This window comes from Hemitrygon akajei, chromosome 16 (genome assembly GCF_048418815.1).
Source record: "Hemitrygon akajei chromosome 16, sHemAka1.3, whole genome shotgun sequence".
Classification (NCBI taxonomy): Eukaryota; Metazoa; Chordata; class Chondrichthyes; order Myliobatiformes; family Dasyatidae; genus Hemitrygon; species Hemitrygon akajei.
In genome coordinates, this window is record NC_133139.1 from 16,924,357 (window position 1) to 16,947,398 (window position 23,042).

The window sequence follows — 23,042 nt, forward strand, 5'->3', positions numbered from 1 at the left end:
GCTCCTTTTTGGTCAAGGCTTCTTGTCCCATAATTGTTTTCCGTATGTTATGCCAACTATAGTAGAATGCCCTAAGCTTTTAGCAACAAAACTTTCCACCACAATCAAAGTTCAGAGTAACTTTATTACTGAAGTAAATACATGTCACCATATGCAACACTGAAATTCATTTCCTTGTTGAGATTCAGCTGAAAATGACTGTCGTTGAGTTACTGAAGCAGCTAGCATTATTGAAAACCAAAAGCCTAATCACACTAAACCAGAAATTACAGTCACTCTGCAGCCGACTCTTAGCTAATTTTAGCTACAATAACTATCAGCCTATCCTCAACCCAAATGAGCCCAAAGGGCTTTCAGAATCAGTCTTTATCAACATCATTTAAGTGATACAAAGATTACACTTCCACAAGGTGACCCTTCTTCGTGTCTGTGACCTCATAAGACTGTAAGTCAAGGTTATGTACATGCCTGCACAGCTCCCACAGTGGGAAGTCAAGGTCATCCTTTCTTTCCACTGCCTGAGCTTGGGGGCCCTCCAAGCCTGCATCAGCTGACAAATACCACATATTGTCACTTTATCATTTTGTGTCAGTCACCTTACGTACAGATAATCCTGCACAGAGTGCCACTTTTACAGTTCTCAACAGTCATTTGTACATCGTGCTTTATAGGATTGCTTTTATATTTTTGCTGTTTTTTTCTGTGTTTTTTTTAAATCGTGCTCATGATCTTTTTCGGGTGTCTTATGTTGCATCGGATCTGGAGTGACAATCATTTCCTTCTCCTTTACACTGTGCACAGAGAGTGACAATAACCCACCTTGAATCTTACGGACGACCATTGCATTTGAAAGGGCATGAATTCCACCCCCCGCCCCCACCACCACAATATTTGACTTAATTTCCTTCTCCTTTGACACACAGGAGCAGGTACTTCAGCCATGGGAAAAGCTATCATAGGAAGCTTCCTTGAATGCAAGCATTTATAGACTTAATCATGAATCAGATTCAGGCTTAATATCACCTGCATGTCGTGAAATTTGTTGACTTTGACTTTACAGCGAACTCTCGGACAATGTATTGCCAGAAGAAACTGTTCTCACAAAGAGCGACAAATCTATGGAATTTCCTACCACCCACCCCCAGTCATTGGGGATATTGAACGAGAAAGTAGATATATTTTTAGAAGATTAGAGAATTGAAATGAATTTGGCACACAAGAGTTAAAATGAGAACAGGGAGAGATTATGTTGACTGGCCTGGTCTGTTCTCCCACACCCCCCCCCCCCCCCCCCCATCTTGTTTGCCCTTTAAAAAGGGTTCAACGGAGTTAAACAAGGCGTTTTACAGGGTTAAATCAAGCTCTCAAGATCCCTCAAATAACTGTTTGATAATACAGAGGCTCAAGTTAATTGAGCCATCGGTTAACGAGGGCAACAACTTATTGGGTCAACTTTTAAAGAACAAAAACTAATTGAGAATGTTAGGGCTCAATATGATGGTCCCTGTCTCTCATTTATTTGTCAAATAAAAAGACTACATTTCTACCAGCTACTTCTCTGCAGCGACTTTGATCATGTGACAACAGAGAAAATAGCCGGGATTCCCTTTGTTTATTTGGGACACTGTGCCACTTAACTGGGGCAGAAGCTTGTTGTCAAACAGGCTCCAACTAGTGTCAATTGCATGCAATTGTATGACCTACAAAAGTGCATGTGACACTGCTCTGTGCTTACAGTGAACAGTTTTTAAATATTGTCAGTTGCATGTGTTCTTGCTCAAAACGCAGTGATTTTTGTCACTGATAGAGTTCAAGAAATTAGGAGCAAGACAATTTTTGAACTGCTTTGCTCACTATGGTTTCAAACATCCAGGCTTGGAGATGCCAAAAATGGCTGGGAGTGAAAATACAACAATTTCACTACTTCGAGTAAATGTAAGAGCATTGGTGGCTGTGTGTGCGTGTACGTGTGTATTTTTAAAGGGATAACCAATAATATTTTAGCTGACTGTTTCAACTTCTGGCAGTTACAAAAAATATGACTAGAGTGTTTCAGTAATACCTGCTTTTCACTATGGGGATTTAAAAAGCTGCTAAATATTATGAAAATTTTAGAATGGTATAGAAAAAAAAACAATGTTTACAACTTACAAGTTAATGCTTAAAATAACCAAGGATGAATTTTTCAACTTTGTCTGTTTATGACCTGAATTTCTGGTCAAGAAAGATCCAAATTCAGAAGAGGAATCCAATAAACAAAGTTTCGAAAATTGAACCATATTTTTTGACTGCATCCACTTTCCTGGATCAATTGACTCTTTTGAAAGCCACATTTCTCCAGCAGTTTCATAACTCAGTCTCATAAGACCTTGTAAAACTTGCAAAGTATTAGTATTTAATTCATGAGAAAAGCAAAAGACAAAGGCGTAGGGAATGAGCAGGAATAATGCTGGTAGGATGGATTTCATCCAAGGTAACAAATCCAGCTTTAAACATACACCCAACAGCACAGCTAGTGGTGGTGTCACCATCAGTCATGTGGCCAAGTCAAATATTGATAAATATTGATCATTTAATTACTCTGAAACACCCATTTTGCTCCACCACTCAGAAATTTCTAGTCTAAGAATAAAGCAATATAAAATATTGGAATAAAATACCAATATGTTTGAAGAGCTTCATTAGTTAGGGAGCACAGTGTCAAAGGCACTAGACTACTCTTTCCTGCCACTGACTTCTCCCTATGTGGGTTGTTTGCCTTGCACTGATTAATAGCTAAATTAACTGGATTAATAGCCTTTATGTATCTTTTGCTGATTAATATATTATTCTGTTTAAGGCTAATATAAGTATAGTCCTCAAATCATGACCAAAGTTGCTTGAACATTTCTATTAACAATGAAGAAGTTTACAACAATATGCCGAGTGCCGTTATTAGCTGGTAGCATAGCAGCTAGCGTTAAGCTTTACAGTGCCAGAGCTGTAGAATCGAAGCTCAAGTCCCACTGCTGCCTAAAAAAAGTTTGTACATTCTTCCTGTGACCACATGGGTCACCTCCAGGTGCTCTGGACTTCTCCTACATTTCAAAGACGTTAGTGAGTTGCGGGCTGCCCTTAGCATCTTCCTCGCTGATTTGATCTGATGCAAATGGTGCATTCCACAAGAGCATAAGATATAGCAGAAGCAAGCCATTTGGCCCATCGAGCCTGCTCCATCCACTCTATGTTCAATGTATGTGTGACGAATCTGTGTGTGCCAATCTGCTTCTTTAAAATTGTAAATCCAGCTCAAACTTTTGGTTACCAAGCCACCAGTATTTCTTGCGAAGTGCATTTACAAAGTAGAGTTTAACAAGCTGAAGTTTGCAAAGGCTCATTTTTCCATTGGCCAATTAATCATCGGTCACAACACTAAAACCGTTGGTATCCACAGCTGGGATATTTATATTTCTACAGAAAACAATGGAACAATATTCAAACTTCATGAAACACACCCAAGCTGGCACTGAATACAAATAAAACTTTGATACTGCCTAAATTAAAGTTGAGATTATGTTAGTGCTTGGGTTACTGCCAATATTAAATTAACACCATATAGAAATCAGGGTTCACAGGAAGAAGTTTAAAATCAACCCATGACATATCAGCACCATTACCATCACCACAAAATAATACTTGGTGCCTTTCAAGGATCATCGGTGGAATGGATTTGCCCATTTCATCATAGCGTTACACAGGGTGCTGTGGATTAATTTTGTTTTAAAGGAACATCCACAAAAAATACAGAGCCTTAGGGAGGAAATTGCAGGATCAGGCCCCAGGCAGGAGGCAGGTCTGCCAGCATTGAATGGTGATACGCAAGATCAGAACTGGAGACTCTTCTTTTTCTCCTCTCTGCCATTGTTTTTCTCCAGCAGAGGCAAATGTTCTGACTAGAAAGGATAAGAGGCAGACCATTCCGTGCCCGGTTGCAATTAAGGGCGCAACCAAAGCCCGTCGATTACACAAGATATCTGGTGATCATGTCCTTTGATTAACAGTGGGACCAGCCATTTGCAATCAATATGGAACTCTTATCAATTAGAGTTAACAACGTTAACTAGAGCTCTTCTTGCTTTTTGTAGCCTTTGCTAATTCTGATGGTTGTTCAAATCTCTAAAGAGTTGAAATCAAGCCTTTTAACCATCCCTGGAGTCTGAGTCTCATTTATTTTCCCCTTAAAGCAGCAGCCACCTTGCTTCAAACTCGTGGCGTCAAGTGCTTTAAAACAATTTGACAGCAAGATATAAACACGCATCAATTAAGCGTCCAGAAAAGCAACACCTAATCTCTAGTCATTCATTTTCCCTTGGTCTCCCCTGCTCCTCTTACCCCAGTGGTGCCTTGCACCGCTTCTCTCAATTTAACTGAAACAACAGAGGGGGGGGGGGGGGGGGGGGGGGGGGGGGAAGGAGTTTCTACATTGCAGAGCTGAAAATCACTACTGTCCGGAACTAAGAATCAGGCAGTGAACTTCGCATCTTCCAAATCCTGCTCTACAGACTTGGTTTCTGTTTCCATCTTGCCAAATCAAACTCACTCTGCACTTAATCTTTAAACAACAGCTGTGTGGTTATTGCAAATGCCAACTGCTTTATTTTGGGGGGGAAAAAAATTATCTTGCTTAGGTTTTGATACAGAACACCTTCTTTGGCGCTCAGAGCTTGAACTCTTGGAACAGCACCAAGCGCACATTTTGTTTTAAATTACAACACGGTGAAAAATATGTTGTGAAACGTACCTTCTCCGCAGCCTATAATGTAGGAGTAGCAGTTGTGATGTTCCATTTAATAGCAACCAAACCTTGGCTTCATAAACATGGCATTAGAAAGTCCCTAATATGGTACGTAGAAAATATATTGTGGTCAGAATTTAACTCATTGAAATTCAGGTAATGTGGAGTTACAGGTAGATGGAGCGATAGAGAACTCTTGGCCCATTCGTCGTTAGGTCTCATCTGGAATTTCCAGTTGGCGGACGATTTCTCTCCACACCGCTCTGTCCCGACACTTGTCGTTAACGTTGTTGTTTTGATCCTTATTTGAGACTGAAATATTGGGAAATCATGTACTTGGAAGGTTACAGAAGTGGTTTGCCTTTGCCTTCTGCCGGTGAGTTTAAAGAGATCACCACCTTTGGCCTTCATAAATCAAAGTACTGGGTAGAGCAGTTGCAATGTTATGCTGAAGTTTATAAGGCATTGGTGAGGACTAATACACAGTATTGTGTGAAGTTTTGGTCACCTACCTACAGGAAAGTTATCACTAAGATTGAAAAACTGCAGAGAAAATTTTTCAAGGATGTTACCCAGACTTCAAGGCCCACTTTACAGGAAGAGGTTGATTAAGTTAGGACTGTATCGCTGGAGCACAGGAGAATTAGACGGAGGTTTGATAGAGGTAAACAAAATTATGAGGGGTGTAGATGGGGTAAATGCAAGCAGGCTTTTTCCACAGAGATTGGGCAAGTTTAGAACTAAGGGTCATGGGTTAAGGACACCATGCAGACTTTAAGTTGAGTTAAGGACTCAAATTCAAGAACTCTTCACCTCATGTCCTCGATATTTATTGTTTATTTATTATTATCATTTTTTTTTAATTTTGTACTTGCAGTTTGTCGTCATTTGCACATTAGTTGTCTGCCCAGTTGGTGCGATTATGGTTATTGGATTTATAAGTATGCCCGCAAAAAACGAATCTCAGGGTTATAAATGGGGACACATATGTACGTTGATAATAAATTTACTTTGAACTTTGAAAGGTGAAAGATTTAAGGGGAACAGTCTTCACTAAGAGGGTGCTGTAAGTGTGGAACGACCTGAAGTGGTGAATGTGGGTTTGATTTCAATGCTTCAGAGACATTTGGATAAGTAAGTGGATGGGAGGGTATCGAGGGCTATGGTGCAGGAGCAGGTCGATGGGATTAGGCAGAATAAACCTTAGCATGGACTAAAATGGCAAATGTGCCCGTTTCTGTGCTGAAGTTTTCTATGACTCTTTCATACTGACAGAATTTAAGAATTGATTTAAATTAGCTATTCAATCCTGGAATTTAATCTCCACACACATCTCCTCAGGTTGCTCCATTTTACCTTCATCAGCATAAGCTTCCATTCCTTTCTCCCCCGAATATATTAAATGGCTTGCCATTTATTGCAATCATGTTCTTTTTTTCATTCACACCACCTGCCACCAGGGTCCACATTCGCTTTACTCCGGCTTGCGTTCTGACATAATAGATACATTCATGGAAATCAGTTCCCCACCTGGCATAAGCAAAGAGACAAAGGATTGCCCTGGGCACCAGGGTTTAGTGAAAACTCAATTCCCCTTTCATGATTTCACTGTACCAAGTCTGCAAAGCAAATCCCGGCCCACAGCGGTTGTGTCAAGCTCATAATCAGCTCCTGTGCATTTGCAAAAATAACAGGACGATGCAGCGCATGTTAGAGAAATGTCATTTCCAGTTTAAATTTATGTCCTGCCCTGAGCTATAATGATCCCTTCGAGAATTTCAACCTCGATAGCCAGAAGTTCGATTAAAACCAGTGTTCCACTACTTCAGAGTATTTTTAATGGCTAGTTTGTATGCAAAGTTTTATAAGCCATCAGCAGTGAATCACATGCAATAAGTACTTTGGGGGGAAAATGGTCTTTACAACAAATACATTTTGTTTTAAAGCTCTCCAGAATGATTTTGAATATGACAGCACAAAACAGGCACTTTGACCCACCTAGCCCCATTGGCAAAGGCCCTCCATACCCCTCACATCCATATTCCTACTCAAAGTTTTCTTAAAGGTTGAAATCAAACCCACATCCACCACTTCCGCTGGTAGTTCATTCCACACTCTCACTACCCTCTTCGTGAAGAAGTTCCTACTCACGTTCCTCTTAAACATTTCACCTTTCACTCATAACCACCACAATAGCATAAAAGTTATCACGACAATTCACAGTTTGGAGTTCAATTCCAGAGCTGTCTGTGCAGAGTTTTTTTTAAAAAAAAGTGCTCTCCTCGTGGCTGCGTGGGTTTCCTCCGGGTGCTTCGGTTTCCTCCCACAGTCAAAGGACCAACTGGCTAAAAAGGCAAATTGGTCATAGTAAATTGTCTTGTGATTAGATTCGGTTATATCAGTGGACTGCTGGGCAGTGTGGTTTGTTGGGCTGGAAGGGCCAGTTTTGCCTTGCATCAATAAATAATAACTTATGACCTCTAGTTCTAGACTTCCTCAACCTCAGTGGGGAAAAAAGCCTGCTTGCATTTACCATAATCTAATCATAGGACAATTTACAATGACCAATTAACCTACTTGGGAGGTCTTTGGCCTGTGGGAAGAAACTGGAGCAGCTGGGAGAGATCCATGCATTTGACAGGGAGGATGTACAGACTCGTTAAAGACGACGCCGGAATTGAATTCCGAACTCTGAAGCTGTAAGCCATATATGTCAAATTCAAGGCCCGCGGGCCAAATCCGGCCCGCGGTGGAATTATCTTTGGCCCGCGAGATAATATCTAATTACTATTAAAGCTGGCCCCAGTAATCGAAGCGCCTATGGCGTATGATATGGCTAATGCTGAGTTTATTCAGGTACCAGGTTTTCAGGGCTTTTAGTGTTTATTCGGCAGTCTTCTTCATAAGAAACGGAATTTGTAAAGTGAAACACTTTGTAGTTATAGCAGAGACTGAGACACATGAGAGCAGGCTGAAAAAATGGAGGCAACGAAAGCTGCGTTCGCACGCGTCCGACTGATCCGGCCCGCATGAAGCTGCATTTTGCTCAATCTGGCCCGTGACCTAAAATGAGTTTGACACCCCTGCTCTAAGCTATAATAGCGTCACGCTAACCGTTTTAGCTGCTGTTGGCAGATTTACGGTGCACAGGCATTCCAGATTTCCACTACGAGCAATGATGCACTTTCTGACATCTTCACTGAAGGACCCAGCTTTAGTACGTAGATATTATGGCCTCTTGTAATGAAAGGTTAAGATGTTTGCCTGTTTCCTCACTCCTCAGGAGCTGCCTGATCTGACATTATTTGTCAGCACCAACTGTAGTTTGCTCTTGAAACCTTAATGCTGATTTTTTTTTAAAGTCCCCCACCAGTCAAACTTATTTCTCTCTATTTTTCCCATTATAATTATTAATCATCTTAAAGTCCTATTTGATTATCTTTCCCTTCTCCAGAGACAGAAACCTAGTCTTTTTTTTTCACATCCTACCCATATGATCTTGAACCAGAGGAGTAGATATAGGTCATTTGGCCCATTGAATCTTCACCATTCCATCATGTCTGATTTATTATCCCTCTCTATTCTTCTGCCTTCTCCACTTCACCTTTGATGCCCTTACTGATCAAGAACCTATCAATCTTTGCTTTGGCTAAGCTTCAACAGGAACCTGTTGCAATGAATTCCAGATTCACCACCCTCTAGTTAAAGAAATCCCTCCTCATCTCTGTTCTGAGGCTGTGCTCTCTGATCCTAAACTTCCCCCACTATAGGAAAGATCCTGTTCATGTTCACTCTAGGCCTTTCAATATTCGATAGGTTTCAATGAGATGCCCCCTCATTCTTGTAAACTCCAGTGAGTACAGGCCCTGAGGCATCAAACATTCCTCATACATTAACTCTTTCATTCCTGGGATCGTTCTAGTGAACCTCCTCTGGACATTCTCCAATGCCAGCATGCCTTTTCTTAGAATAAGGACCTCTTTTAGCATGCTGCACTTCCACATTCAACTAACTTTGTCCCTAGTTGGCAACCATACCTACTTCATTGAAGTTCCTTCTGGTTAAAGTGGTTCATTTGCTGACTCTATCACACTGCCTACTTGCACCTGTGGTTTCACTGCAAGAAAGCTCTATGCAGTCAGCAGTCTACATGGACCAAAAATTATAAATAAAGCAGGAGCAACTTTAATTGCGCCCTACCCACAGACCACAAGCTAATCATGGCACAAACACATCACACAAGCAGTTTTCCTTTGTGGTTTTTAGCAGTCCAGACTGACGCTGACATCACCCAACTGACTACACAGCAACCTCCCTGCTCCCCCAGTTCCAGGCCTGCCACATTCAATGGTTAAGGCATTCTCTAACGATGAGTTAACCACAGTGCAACCTATTCTTTGACATCATTGCCATTGATCTGTGCCCCAAGTCGTGCCCCTTTCTTGAATTTTAAATAAAGGACGTCTGAGAAATTAGTCTAAGAGTTACCGAATCCAGAAATTTAAATATCAGAATCCGGTGAAAAGTTAATAAATCACCAAGGCATCTTGTGCTCAGAGATTATTCACTGCAAATAACAAAATTCTGTATTTACTCAAATTTTTAATTTGGATGTGGTGACAGATAATTGCCAGTTAGACCGACCACAGGAAAGCAGACAGTATTTAACCAGGACAAATGCCTGAAGGCACAAGGACCAGCCCAGTGCTGATCTTGTAGATCAGCTTTCCTCTGGGCTTTTGATGCATTGTTCCCAAACAGTGGAACAGAAAAAAAATTACTGCAAATTGCTTTCCGCATTTTGATTCACTCACTGGTAAGTTTATTGATGGAGCTTGACCTATCTGTCACGCACAAGATACGACCTATACTCTTTGTCTCCCCAGACCACACCCTTCCTCCAAACTAACCCGAGGGCCTAAATAACAGGAGATTTATGAAGTCACATCATCTTGAAAAGCCTAAGTTCATATTGTGCATCTTCTGTAATAAATAGGTTAAAATACACCAAACTGACTAAAAAAAAACAAATTGCAAGAGCTCTGTAAGAGGGAAGGTGAACTAGGAAAATCTACCATTGTAAGTACACCTGGCACCAGAGACGCAGGACAAATTCAGAATCTCAAGTACAAGACAGCGCCAGATAAACCCAATTGGAGTTCTGGAAACTCGTTTATTAACCCAGTAGGAAGGAAAACTCTTTGCAACAATACAACACAGACTTAAACCAGGAGTTCCCCACTTTTTGTATGCCACGGACCAATACCATTAAGCAAGGACGCCAGGTTGGGAACCACTGATTTAAACAGAGCTAGATAAGCACAAAGACGAAATAGTGGGCACAAGCTGCCAGAGTTCAACAGAGAGGCCTGGCAAATAGTTTGTATGGAGCCAATGGCCACGTGAACCAAATTAACATCTCCATTCTCTTCATACAAAATTGAAAACAATAACATCACTGATAACATCAGGAGACACAATTTGAACCAATAAACATGGAAAAACATTCATCCCTTGTCTGTGGGCAAATACAATGAGTCTGGACTATTCCTGGAGATGGTTTAACTTTTTATTCCATTCGATCCCCTGGATCGTTTCAGAAGGCATTGAAAGGCCATCATGTACTATTGTTCATTAGGTCAAAAGGACATTACAAAGGACACCACGACCATTTTCCTGAGGCACAGGAATAAACCATTAGCTTTTTCAGGATAATTCAGCAAGATGCCCGATCAAACTATGACATCAGTTGGTAGCCACACCAACCTCCGAGAGGACCGCGACCTTGTTGTGATTTGGGAGGCTTGCGTGCCTCAATGATTCAGAGAGCAATGTCGGCTGGAATCAGGGATTTGTGCTTTAGCTCTTGGTTGGGTCACTCGTGGCAAAGAGGTCAAAGGATTAAAGCCAGGCCAAGAGTGGTCCACCAGCCCTCCAGTTTTGGGAGTTTAGCTCAAGGCCAACAACCCTGACCGGTAAAACAAAATCTGTTGCAGAAACAGCAATGAAGAATCATTCTATATCTGAGTGCGATGATATTCCTGAGTCTCCACGCGGAATTTGCATGACTGACAGTAGTAAAGACCGAGCTACTGATACGAGAAAGCCCTGAGCTCTGCAAGAAATGGAGGACCGTCTTTGCTGCCTTAAATGCCAACAGTAATATGGGCAGTAGAGACAGATCTGTACTAACTGCACCACCATGTCAAACATTCACTTAACCCATTTTATTTCCATTCCAAAGTGTCACTCATGGATCTTCTTGAGTATATTTTAAATGCGTTTTCAATTAAAATACAAATTAAGCTGGTTTAATTGATAATGATTATGATATACAAGAAGAAATTAAGGGAAGCAAGCATGGGGCAAAAAAAATACGGCACTCTGCAATCAGCTTTCCCCAAGAAATAAAGCACACATGATGGGCTGAATTCCTTTTGTGCAAAGCTTTCTGAAAAAGAATTACCAGCCAACTACGAGATCGATAACAGATCTCTTAGAACCTGCGTCCGGTCATAATAAAGTGGCTTCCATTCAGAAAATGCCTCAGCTGAATAGTTTGGTTTTGTGAATGGTTGAGTGCCAGGTGATCTCAGAGATTATGAATGCCCACATCCCGGCCCCTTCCTCGTCTGCCCTGGCCTTGTTCCTCATACTAGATTTTGTGCTGTATCTGAAGCTTTTCCTGTGGGATTCCTGCCACTAACTCTGGAGGTGGATGATGGCGGAGTGCAGAGGGACATTACAGTCCGTGACTGCAGTGTGGAGATAGAGAAAATTACTGTCATTTCTACAAAAGTAAGAAGCAGTAACACTGATTAATGGAGCTGTTCAATCTTCAAAACACTGAGGAAAAGGCTTACCTGTTTATGCATTTCAATGTTCAATCCATAGGACATTTCATAGTACTGAGGGAAGAAAAAAAAAGAAGAGACAAAATTACTACTGGAAATCGGAACACTGGCAGACTAAAACTTTATAAAATTGATAGTGTAGAGGCTAGTTATTCAGGCCAAACCTTTTAGACTGTGTTTAATGCTCCAATTCCTTCCACACAGCCAACATGCTCATCTGTTAAAGATTCAGCATTTATCTACTTCGCATTCCATGTGATTTCTTGATAAATAATGAATGTAGCACAAAATATACTGGCTTAGGTCAGTGCCGAAGGATTTGGATGCACTGATAAATCAGGAAAATGACACAGAACGCTCTGGACTAGGATCCACTTTGAAGACATGAAGAGGTTGTGCAGAGGTTATGGTGACTTGGACGTCGCTGGACCAGCACTCAGAGACTACGATCATTCATCCAAAAAAGCAAATCAGACTGAATTCCAGCATTTCTCAATAATGCACCCATTAAATATTGGATTGCTTTAATACCCATCTGCTTCATTTATGCTCTATCGAGAAGCTGATGGCCTTGGTGCCAAACATCAACTGTTTGTTCCTTTCCTAACCTGCTGAGTTCATTCAACATTGTGTGTGTTACTCTGGATTTCCAGCATCTGCAGGATCGCTTGTATTAATAATCACTGACCCTTACTCAGTCTGGATGATATGCAACTCCAGGTCTATACATCTGCTTTCAGTTCTCCCCTCATTGCCAAGGTGTTTATGGATGGACAATATTATGATCGACTGAAAAGCAGAGCAGGCTTGTGGGTCTTGAAAAAGCACACCATCCAGGACATGCTTTCTTCTCATTACTACCATAAGGGAGGAGATGCTGGAGTTTGAAGGTCCATACTCAACGTTTTAGGAAGAACATCTTCCCCTCTGCAGTCAGATTTCTGAATCGCCCATAAACTTCAATATTTTGTTCTCTTTTTGTACTATATATTTTTGATATTTCTTACTGAAACCTTTAGCAACTTTACGTATTGCATTGTACTGCTGCCTCCAATTTTAAGACCTGTTAGAATCAGATTTATCTTCACTGGCATAAGTTATAAAATTTGTTGCCTTTGTAGCAGCAGTACATAATAATAGAAAAAAACTTGAGTTAGAGTAAGTAAATATATATTTAACCATTTAACTACTTATTTATAATATATATGTACACACACACAAATAGTTAAATATGTATAAAATAGTTAACTAAGTAGTGCAAAAATAGAAATTAAAAAGAAGTAGTGAGGTAGTGTTCATGGGTTCAATGTCCATTCAGAAATCCAATGGCAGAAGGGATGGGACTGTTCCTGAGTCATTGAGTGTGTGCCTTTAAAGCTTTGGTACCTCCTTCCTGATGGTAGCAATGAGATGAGGGCATGTCCTGGGTGACAAGGTCAGTGATAAACCTATCCTGATTCATAGTCCTCATGCTTTACTGTCACTTACCACTAATATTTCCAAGTTCACAGACCCCCTTCCGCCTCCCACCCCGTGCTGTGCTCCAACGCACATCTTCGTGAATAACGTTAATCCCCGCAGCCATTATTTGCATAATGACAATGCTACTGCTCTTCACAATGACTGCTCGTAACTATCAGGAGATGTACAAGCAACACTTGCACCTCGTAATTCTTGTTAGCAGATACTTTATCTATTTTAAAAGAAATAAACATTAGAACCACATTGGCCAAATCAGACCAGTATGCCAACAGCTTTTTGAGGAGATTTTGAAGCCCACCATGGCAGCCAAGGAATTTAAATTCCTGTAATTTAAAGAAAATTGGATATAAAATACCAGCATAAGTAAAGGTGACCATGAAACAATCTGGCTATTGTGAAAACCCATTAGGTTCAGTAATGAGTTTCTGAAAGTTAAATTTGCCATCTTTACGGTATGGTCTTTGCATGACTCTTGACCCCCTAACTACACTTTGAAAAGGCCATGTAAGTCTTTCAGCTCCAGGATTTATTAGCGATTGTAGTTCCTGTGAAAGAGTTTTTTTTAAACCTGGTCAAAAGCAGTTTAGGCAATACCTAATGCCAGCAAAGTGTCCTGCCCAAATTTATTGAAGTAAACTCATAAGAGAGATGCCTGCAATGAGTGGCGAGAGTGTGTCAATGAACAAATCCGAAAACCACTACATGACGAAAGAGGTAGTACACACGAAATAATGGAGGAACTCAGCAGGTCTGACAGCATCCATGGAAGTCAACATTTCAGATCAAGACCCTTCTTCTGGACTGAAAAGGAGGGGAGAAGACGCCCAAATAAAAAGCTGGGGGGAGGGGAAGGCGGATAATTAGAAGGTGATAGGTGAAGCCAAATGGGTAGGAAAGGTAAAGGGCTGGAGAGGAAGGAATCTGATAGGGGACGAGAGTAGACCATATGAGTAAGGGAAAAAGGAGGGGGAACCAGGGGGAGGTGATAGGCAGGTGAGAAGAGGCAAGAGGCAGAGTGCGGAACAGAAGGAGAAGGAGGAAGGATTTTTTTTAAGACCGGAAGGAGAAATCAATATTCATCAGGTTGGAAGCTACCCAGATGGAATACAGGATGTTACTCTTCCACCATGAGGGTGGCCTCATCTTGGCACAAAAGGAGGTCATGGACTGACAAGTCAGAACAGGAATCTGAATGTTTGGCTGTTAGGAAGTTCTGCTTTTGGCCCATGGAGCGGAGGTGCCTAACGAAGTGGTATCCCAACTTACGACTGGTCTCAATAACGTAGAGGAGGCTGCATTGGACACAAAAGACGGCCCTAGCAGTTCGCATGTGAAGTGTTGCCTCATCTATAGGATTATTTGGGGCTCTGAATGGAGGTGAGGGAGGAGATCAATGAGCAGGTGTAGCAATTTGGCTGCTTACAGGGATAAGTGGTGGGGGGGGTAGAAGGGAGATTAGTGGGGAGGGAAAAACGGACAAGTGGGTAGTGAAGGGAGCAACCCTGCAGATGGCAGATGGGGGGATGGGGAGGTAAAGATACGTTTGGTTGTAGGATCACCTTGGAGATGGTAGAAGTTGTGGAGATACATTGGATGCGCAAGCTCATTGGGTAGTAGGTAAGGACAAGAGAGGTGCTGGCTTCATAAGCACCTATAAAACACAGAGGCTGCTTAAAACATCTTGCTATTTTTTAAACAAATTCATAAACTATCAAAGGCAGATGTTGGTGTCATCAGCAAACACAGCAAGTTACAAGTGACTGCTGGCATGTTGTGTTAACAAATAAGAGTATTATCAGAAGGGATAAATAATTACATAACCTTTCTAATGACATGACATCACTGCAGTATTTGTGGAACGGTGGGGATAGATAGGGATATGAGATCGGCCTAAAGATATAGACCGCAACACAACATATGGGCAACCATTCCGGCAGAGTGCTCCAAGCATTTTCCATCCGACTGACAACAGGCAGGAAAGCCCCTGGCAGGAGCATAGGATGGGTGGTGAATGCAGTACCATCATGAGAACTTGCCCATCTACAATGCCAGCTTGATTCCAGAGGGAGAAAGAATGAACAACAAGCATTTCCCCGACGTATAATCTTTGAAATTTGCTTTCATTACTTTCAGTTTTAAATTCTTCATCAGAATGGCAGGGCAAGGCAGCTTTTATTGGCCATAGCTCTCTGCCTTCAAGTTAGAACTGGGCTCTCTTTACCGAAATGCTCTCGAGGACAATTGCCGGAGGCAGGTGCCCGTGATGGTCAAGAATCAGGAGATGTCTATGTCATGCATTGGTGGCATTTTATTTTGGGATGAGTAAAGGAAAGAAAGTTCAAAATAAAGTTATTATTGGAGTACATATATATCACCATATACTACCTTGAGATTCATTTTCTTATGGGCGTGCTCAATAAATCTCTCAAACAATAAACGTAACAAAATCAATGAAGAACCACCCAGCTAGGACTCTCAGAGTGCAGAAGACAGACAACAAACTAAATACAAAAAGTAATAACAACAATAATAATAAATAAGCAAAAAAAAATACAAGTAAGTAGTTTGGCAATTAGACTCCTGAATTGGTCTTGCATCACATTGTTTACCAAGTTGGACTAAACCTATTCCAGTCAGACTGTAAATTGTGTAAAAGTAAAACACAGCTAAGCAAGAGACTTAACTTCCAATAGCTGGACACACAAACTATTGTACACAATGATGGTATAGAAGAAATTCTGCAGATACTGCAAATCCAAAGCAACACACACACACACACACACAAAACAATGGAGGGACTTGGCAGGTCAGGCAGCATCTACAGAAATGAACAGTCGATGTTTCGGGTCAAGAACCTTCTTCAGGACTCATTATACTTAGATTATCTTTATCGTCTTTACAGGATCCTATAAGCAATGGCACCACGTAATGTGGTATAAGTTATAGAATAGAGAAACTAGTTCCAACCCCTCTCTCTTCCTCTCCACTGCTGCCTAATAATGGACCTCTCTCAAAGATGAAGTCATGAAAATCATTTATGAACAATATTGTGGATCACCTTCCCCTTCCCTCTCCCTCTGTTTTCTTTCACTTAGATACTTCCTAAGTGAAAAATATCTGGACAGAAATGGGGCAAGAAAAACAGAAGCACAAGAAGCATGCTGCAATCTGTGCTAGGTTAAAAGGCTAGACCAGTGGGTCGGTTATCTTGCCAATACTGCTTTCTAATGTTTGCTGCCCGAAAAACAAACTGGATTACATTTGTCCGCAGCTAATGTAGCGCGAGATGAGGAATTGCGGCATGCTTAATTTTACAGAAACGTGGCTCCAAGTCAACAGCCCAATCTTCAGGCCATGCCACTCAGGGACTTGTGCTAATTTTATTCTGCGACTGTATTGTGCTTTATAATTTCAATGCATGCTGTTTCATAACTGTATGTGCTGTATTGTAACTGCATGTACTGTGTTTTAGCCTTGGCCCTGTTTAGCTGTATACATGTGCATGGCTGAATGTCAAGAAACTCTTAACTTTCAGTTGCCACCAATTTTCTTCACAACTTCCAAAGATTCTCCTCCCCACTACAAATAAAACATTGGGCCACCCCTACCAATGATACTCGACTGCTTCCTGCTGCCTTCAGAGACCCTCCCCAAAATTCTGTCAAACAGTAGCCTTCACTGATTTCCAGCTGTAGAGAAATGGACTTCCTTTGAGTTTCACATCCCTGCTATGATAGCTCTTGGATAGATGGTTCCTACCACCAGGATCCACAACCCTGTGGATCAATCCTACTCACGTTCCTATGCAGCTCCCCTTTGAGAGTTTTGATGTACTGTTTTCATCTCTGGGCCTGTACTCATTGAAGTGTACAAGGACATGGGGTAGCTCATGAAACCTACTGAATATTCAAAGTCTGGACAGAGCGGACATGGAGAGGATGGTTTCAGAAGTGGGAGAGCCTAGGACCAGAGGGCACAGCCTCAGAATAGAGGGAACGCCCCTTCAGTACAGAAACGAGGAGGATTTTTTTGTCCAGAGGGTGGCAAATTTGTAGAATTCATTGCCACAGATGGCTATGGATGCCAGGTTACATGGAGAAGGCAGGAGAGTGGGGTTGAGAGGGAAAATAAATCAGCCATCATCAAATAGCAGGAGAGACTGGATAGGCCAATTCCGTTCTTATGTCTTATGCTCCCCACAATAACGGAATTCAAAGTTCAAACTACTGTCTGAGTGAAAGAAAAAGTCCACTTTGACTCAAATACATATCTGATTTTTGAACCTGACACTAATTGGAACAACTTCTCTCTACTTACACTACCCAAACAAGTCATGACCTTGTGCACACGTACCAAATCTCCTCGCAAAGCGCTCTCAGATCCTCTTTAAATCTTTCTCTTTTCACCTTAAACCTATATGCCTTCTAGTTTTAGACTTCCCCATTCTAGGGGGAAAAAAATGGTGACCATTCACCTTACCTAGAAAATTCATGATTATTTTTTTTATATATATAACCACTACAGTCATGCCATCTATCCTCCAGGGAGAAAAGTCCCTACCCCATTCCAACTTAATGATATCCTTCCTATAGCTGGTTGACCAAACCTGCACACAATACTATGTGTGGTTTCAACAATCACTTGCACAGTTAAAACAGGATTTTCTGATTCCTGTACTCAGTTCCCTGATTGATAGACATAACCCAAAGAGCCCAAGCATATTCAGTTCTCTTGGTTATAAAAAATACTTTGGAGCCTTACCATTCTAAAAAAATCTAGGATTTTTGCTTCTGTCTTAAACTTCAATAACATAAGTGGTGTTTAGTGCCCAATCCTAACCCAACTAGTTCTATAAAGCTTCAACCTACTTTCAATGAGGGTTTGCAAAACTGTACTGCTGACAAGAACCTACACGCCCTCACACTCACAATTCACTGAAAGTTAACAGCAAGCAATTAAGGTGGCAAATAGAATGCTGGCCTTAATTGCAAAAAGATTAGGATTGAGAGTAAAGACTTCATATAGGGCCCCGAGTGAGATGAGACCTGAAATGTGACCTTACCCACAAATCAATACATCTGCAAACAGAGAGCAGAAAATGTTCAAAGGATTGGTTATTGGGTTGAAGGGGTTTTCATACAAGGTCAAATTAAACAAACCAGCCCTGTACGTGAGCCCCTGTACATTGGCAAGTGATCACACTGAAATGGATATCATTTTACTGGGACTGACAAGGTGGATATAGAGATGATGTTTCCCAGAGCTGGTCTGTCAAAACGTTAAGGGAATCAAGGGAAAGAGAGCAAGTACACAAAAGTGGAACAGAGATCAGAGGTCAACATTTTATTGAATGACAGATTTCAGAGAAACAAATCTATGTTCCCTTAACCCCTTCAATATCTTACTTTTTTCAATAAGATCACCTTCAGTTCTTATAAACTTTAATGACTATAGACCCAAGTGCTCAACCTTTTCTAACCCCAGATATTGACCAAGTTTCTTCAATTGTGAGTGGTAGTCAAGGAATGCAAATCAGTCACATTGCAGTGCAAAATGAAAGCAACAAAAGCCAATATTTTTCCAGTCCTTTTTCTCTGATCTCAATTTGACCAATACCCGAGGTCAAACATTATTTTAGTATTTTGCCCTTAATCTGCAGAAATCTCCCAACCACTTAGCTATAGGATGACGACATTGGTGTTAATGAATTCAGCAACAAATTCGAATGATAGACAGAAGAGATTCTGCACATGCTGGAAATCCAGAGTAACAGACTAAATGCTGTAGGAAGTCAGAAGGCATCTTTGGAGAGCAATAAAGAGTCGATGTTTATTAACGCAACCAAAACACTGGAGGAACATGAGGCTTGATGGAAGTTAAAGAACTTATCCATCCTGACAATGATTTTCAAGCAGATAAACGCAGACTCTTTATTCTTCTCCATAGATGCTGCCTGATCAATCCAGTTCTTCCAGCATTTTGTGTGTGTTACTTCAAATGATAGAGAGCTTTCAACATAGCACAACATGGCAAGGAGCTTCATTTAAAAAAAATGAGTGATGACTCAGAAAAGCATCATGTGACAGAGAACAGGCCCGTTGTCAGTGGTACACAAAGATACACAAACTCAAGGCCTGAACGAAGAGACTAAAAATTCAGGCTGGACTCATGCAAAGAGCTTCCTTTCAAGGAGGTTTATAGAGGAGGTTGATGACTTAAGACATAAAGCACTGTTGATAATGGGCTATACGCACAAAATCTTGGAACAACTCAGCAAGACAGGCAGCATCTATGGAAAAGAGTAAGCAGTCAATGTTTCTGGCCGAGACCTTTCATCGGGGCTGGTAAAAGAGATGAGAAGTTACAGTAGGAAGGTTGGGAGGAAGGCTGGGAAGAAGGCTGGGAAGAAGGCTGGGAAGAATGCTGGGAAGAATGCTGGGAAGAATGCTGGGAAGAAGGCTGGGAAGAAGGCTGGGAAGAAGGCTGGGAAGAAGGTTGGGAAGAAGGCTGGGAAGAAGGTTGGGAAGAAGGTTGGGAAGAAGGTTGGGAAGAAGGTTGGGGGAGGGGAGGGAGAAGTGCAAGATGGCGGGTGGTAGGTGAAACTGGAAGAGGAGGAGAGGTGAGGTAAAGAGCTGGGAAGCTGATAGGTGAAAGAGATAAAGGGCTCAAGAAAGGGGAATCTGATAGGAGAGGGTAGATGACCATGAAAGAAAGGGAAGGGGGAAGAATACCAGAGGGAGGTGATGGGCAGATAAAGAGACAAGCTGACAGACGGAAACAGGAAAGGGAATGGTGAAGCGGGGGGAGGCTCCCTTGAGTTGGCTCCCTCTGGTGCTCCTCCCCTTCCCTTTTGTCCATGGTCTTTTACCCTCTCCTACCAGATTTCCCCTTCTCCAGTCCTTTAGCTCTTTCACTCATCATCTTCACAGCTCCTTACTTCACCCCTCCACCCAGTTTCACCTATCACCTAGTACTTCTTCCTCTTCTCCCCACGCCTGCTTGCCCAAGCTTCTCAAGTTTTCTTTCCCCAGTCCTAATGAAGGGTTTTGGCCCGAAACATCGATTGTTTGCTCTTTCCCATAGATGCTTCCTGGCCTTCTGAGTTCCTCCAGCACTGGATTTCCAGCTGCTGCAGCTTTTCTCATCTTGGTGATAATCAGTTGGCAGAATATTAAAAACAAGGGAAACATTTACACAGAAGCTAGCGGAGAGGAACTGAGGAAAGAAACATATAAATCCTAGATGAGAATTTTTTTTAGATTTGCCTTTACTATGAACAACAAGACTAATAATAGACCTCACTTAGTGACTCCATTGAGGTCAACTAAATCAGCATCAACCAAGAACCAGGCCCATAATAATCTACCCTCAGTATGTGGTTCTGCTAACTCTTTACCCACTGAGCCTCAGAGACACCGCCTTTTATTCACACTAAATGCTGATTGCATCATTGGAAAACAGCTTTGAGAATAACAAGCATGGTTACATTGCTGAGACTGGCAAAGCCTCTAAAAGCCCAGATTATCTGTACTTAAATTAATTCCACTCCCTTAAGCTATCAGACCCAGATGATTGCAATATTTTTGCAAGCATATTTCAGTTGCAGGAAGGAAATGAAATACTTACTCCCCATTGCAACTAAACTTTGAAAACTGGATCCTCTGTCCCACCCCCCTGTAATTAAATGTGGGTAAAGGCATAGAATTTTCAAAATGGGGGAGGGGGCAACTTCAGAAATCAGAGATGCAAAGGATCTTCCCCTAAAGTTCCACTTCCAAGTTGCTTTGGTAGGAAGGAAGGCAAACGTAATGCTTTCTTATTTATTTAGCAACACAGTAACAGAGCCTTCAGGCCCAACGAGCTCATGCTGCCCAATTACACCCACATGTTCATTCAAAAACGGAGATGCGGAGAAAGATCTTTAGCCAGAGGGTGGTGAACTTGTGGAATTTATTACCACAGGCAGCTGTGGAGGCCAGGTCATTGGGTGTATTTAAGGCAGAGCTTGATAGGTTCTTGATTGGACACGGCATCAAAGATTCTGGAGAGAAGGCCGGGGAGTGGGGCTGCGAGGGGGGGAGGAAGGATCTGCCATGATTGAATGGTGGAGCAGACTCAATGGGCCAAATGACCTATTTCTGTTCCCATGTGTTATGATCAAAGAACCGACTAACCCACAATCCTTTGGAATGTGAGGGGAAACCCACGAGGTCACAGGGAGAACATACAAACTCCTTAAAGACACAGGCGGGAATTGAACGCAGGTGCTGTAAAGTGATTATGCTAACTGCTATACATTTCCAGAGGAATATAATATAAAAGCAAGAACATAATGCTGAGATTTTATAAGGCATTGGTTAGGCTGCACTTGGAATATCGTGTAGAGTTTTGTGCCCCCTATCTAAAAGGGTGTGCTGGTATTGAAATGGTCCAGAGAAGGTTCAGGGGAATGTTCCCGGAAATGTAAGGGTTAATGTACAAGGAGCATTTGATGACTTGGGGTCTATGCTCACTGGCGTTTAGAAGAATGAAGGGGGATCTCATTGAAACATATCGAATTTTGAAAGGCCTAGATAGATTGGACATGGAGAGGCTGTTTCCAGTAGCGGGGGGAATCCAGGACTAAAGGACAGAGCCTCAGATTACAAGGACACTCCTTTAGAGCAGAGATGAGGAGGAATTTCTTTAGCCAGAAGGTGGTGAGTATTATGTTTTGCAACTCTAAAACATAAAACTAATTGCAGGACAAAGGTGGTCTCCGTTTAAATTTTTTTTAAACAATAAGCGAGGCATGGTCATATGACGCAGGTGCATGACATCGTATGCCATTCACATACAACCTACGATGAATTATTTAAAGAAAGAACTTCTGAATTAAACAACACATTTACAATATTATTGAAATATTTCTGAAATATTAAATGTACAATGTGAATCCGTGGAATTCGTTGCCACATTGCCTTGTGCAAGCCTTGTGGGTATATTTAAAGCAGAACTTGATAGATTCTCGATTAGTAAAGGGTGTCAAAGGTTATGTGGAGAAGGCAGGAAAATGGGATTGAGGAGAATGATAAATCAGCCACGATAAGATTTTGCATCTTGGCTCCAGAGGAATGCTGTCTCATTTGGATGTATCCAAGTATGGTTTGAATGACAATTAAAACCAACTTGATTTGATAGTTTTTTTAAAAATGGCAGAGCAAACTCAATGGCTGAATGGCCTCACTTTGCTCCTATACCTTATGATTTTATGGACTGCACTCATGTTTTTAAACAAATTATGAAGTCTACCTTTGTTCACAATATCTTAAAACATCTCCAATAAGAATCGCATTTTCCAAAAGGAAGAATTCCTGTTGAGAAGGGATCTTGCGGTCCAAATCTATAGCTCACTGAAGGTGGCTACACAAGTAATTACTGCAGTACAAGTGGCATATGGCATGCCTGTCTTCACTGGTGAGGGCATTGAGTACAAGAGTCAGCAAGTCAATTTGCAACTGTATTTAAAACTTTGGTTAGGCCATAACTGGTGTAGTGTGTTCAGGTCTTGTCACTCTATTCCAGGAAGGATGTGGAGGCTTTGGAAATGGCATAGAAGAGGTTTGCTGCATGAGAAGGTATGAGCTAATAATAAGCTGGACAAATTTCAGTTGATTTCTCTGGAGCATCGCAAGCTTTGTAAGTCTTGAGAGAAGCTTATAAAATTATGAGAGGCAAGGATAGGGGACCTCCAAGAGTACCACAAACATGTCGTGGTTTGGAGGCTTGGCAGCCTCAAATTCTCAGAGAGCTCTGTTGGCTGGCATCAGGGCTTTATGATTTGGCTCTTGGCAGGGTCACCCATGTCAAACAGGTCAAAGGGTAGAGGACAAACTAAGAGTGGTCTGCTGGTCCTGCAGGTGCAGGGGCTCAGCTCAGGGCTAACAACCTTG

General features: G+C 41.6%; 1 protein-coding gene across 7 annotated transcripts in view; it reads right to left on the reverse strand.

The window, feature by feature from the left end:
* The window catches only part of LOC140739785 (transducin-like enhancer protein 4), a 253,383-nt gene that overhangs the window by 190,890 nt on the left and 39,451 nt on the right, over positions 1–23,042 (reverse strand). For all 7 annotated transcript variants that reach the window (XM_073068307.1, XM_073068305.1, XM_073068304.1 and 4 more), the window contains exon 4: positions 11,638–11,682. In XM_073068307.1, coding sequence (XP_072924408.1) covers positions 11,638–11,682 — 45 coding nt within the window. The remainder of the gene's footprint in view (positions 1–11,637; positions 11,683–23,042) is intronic.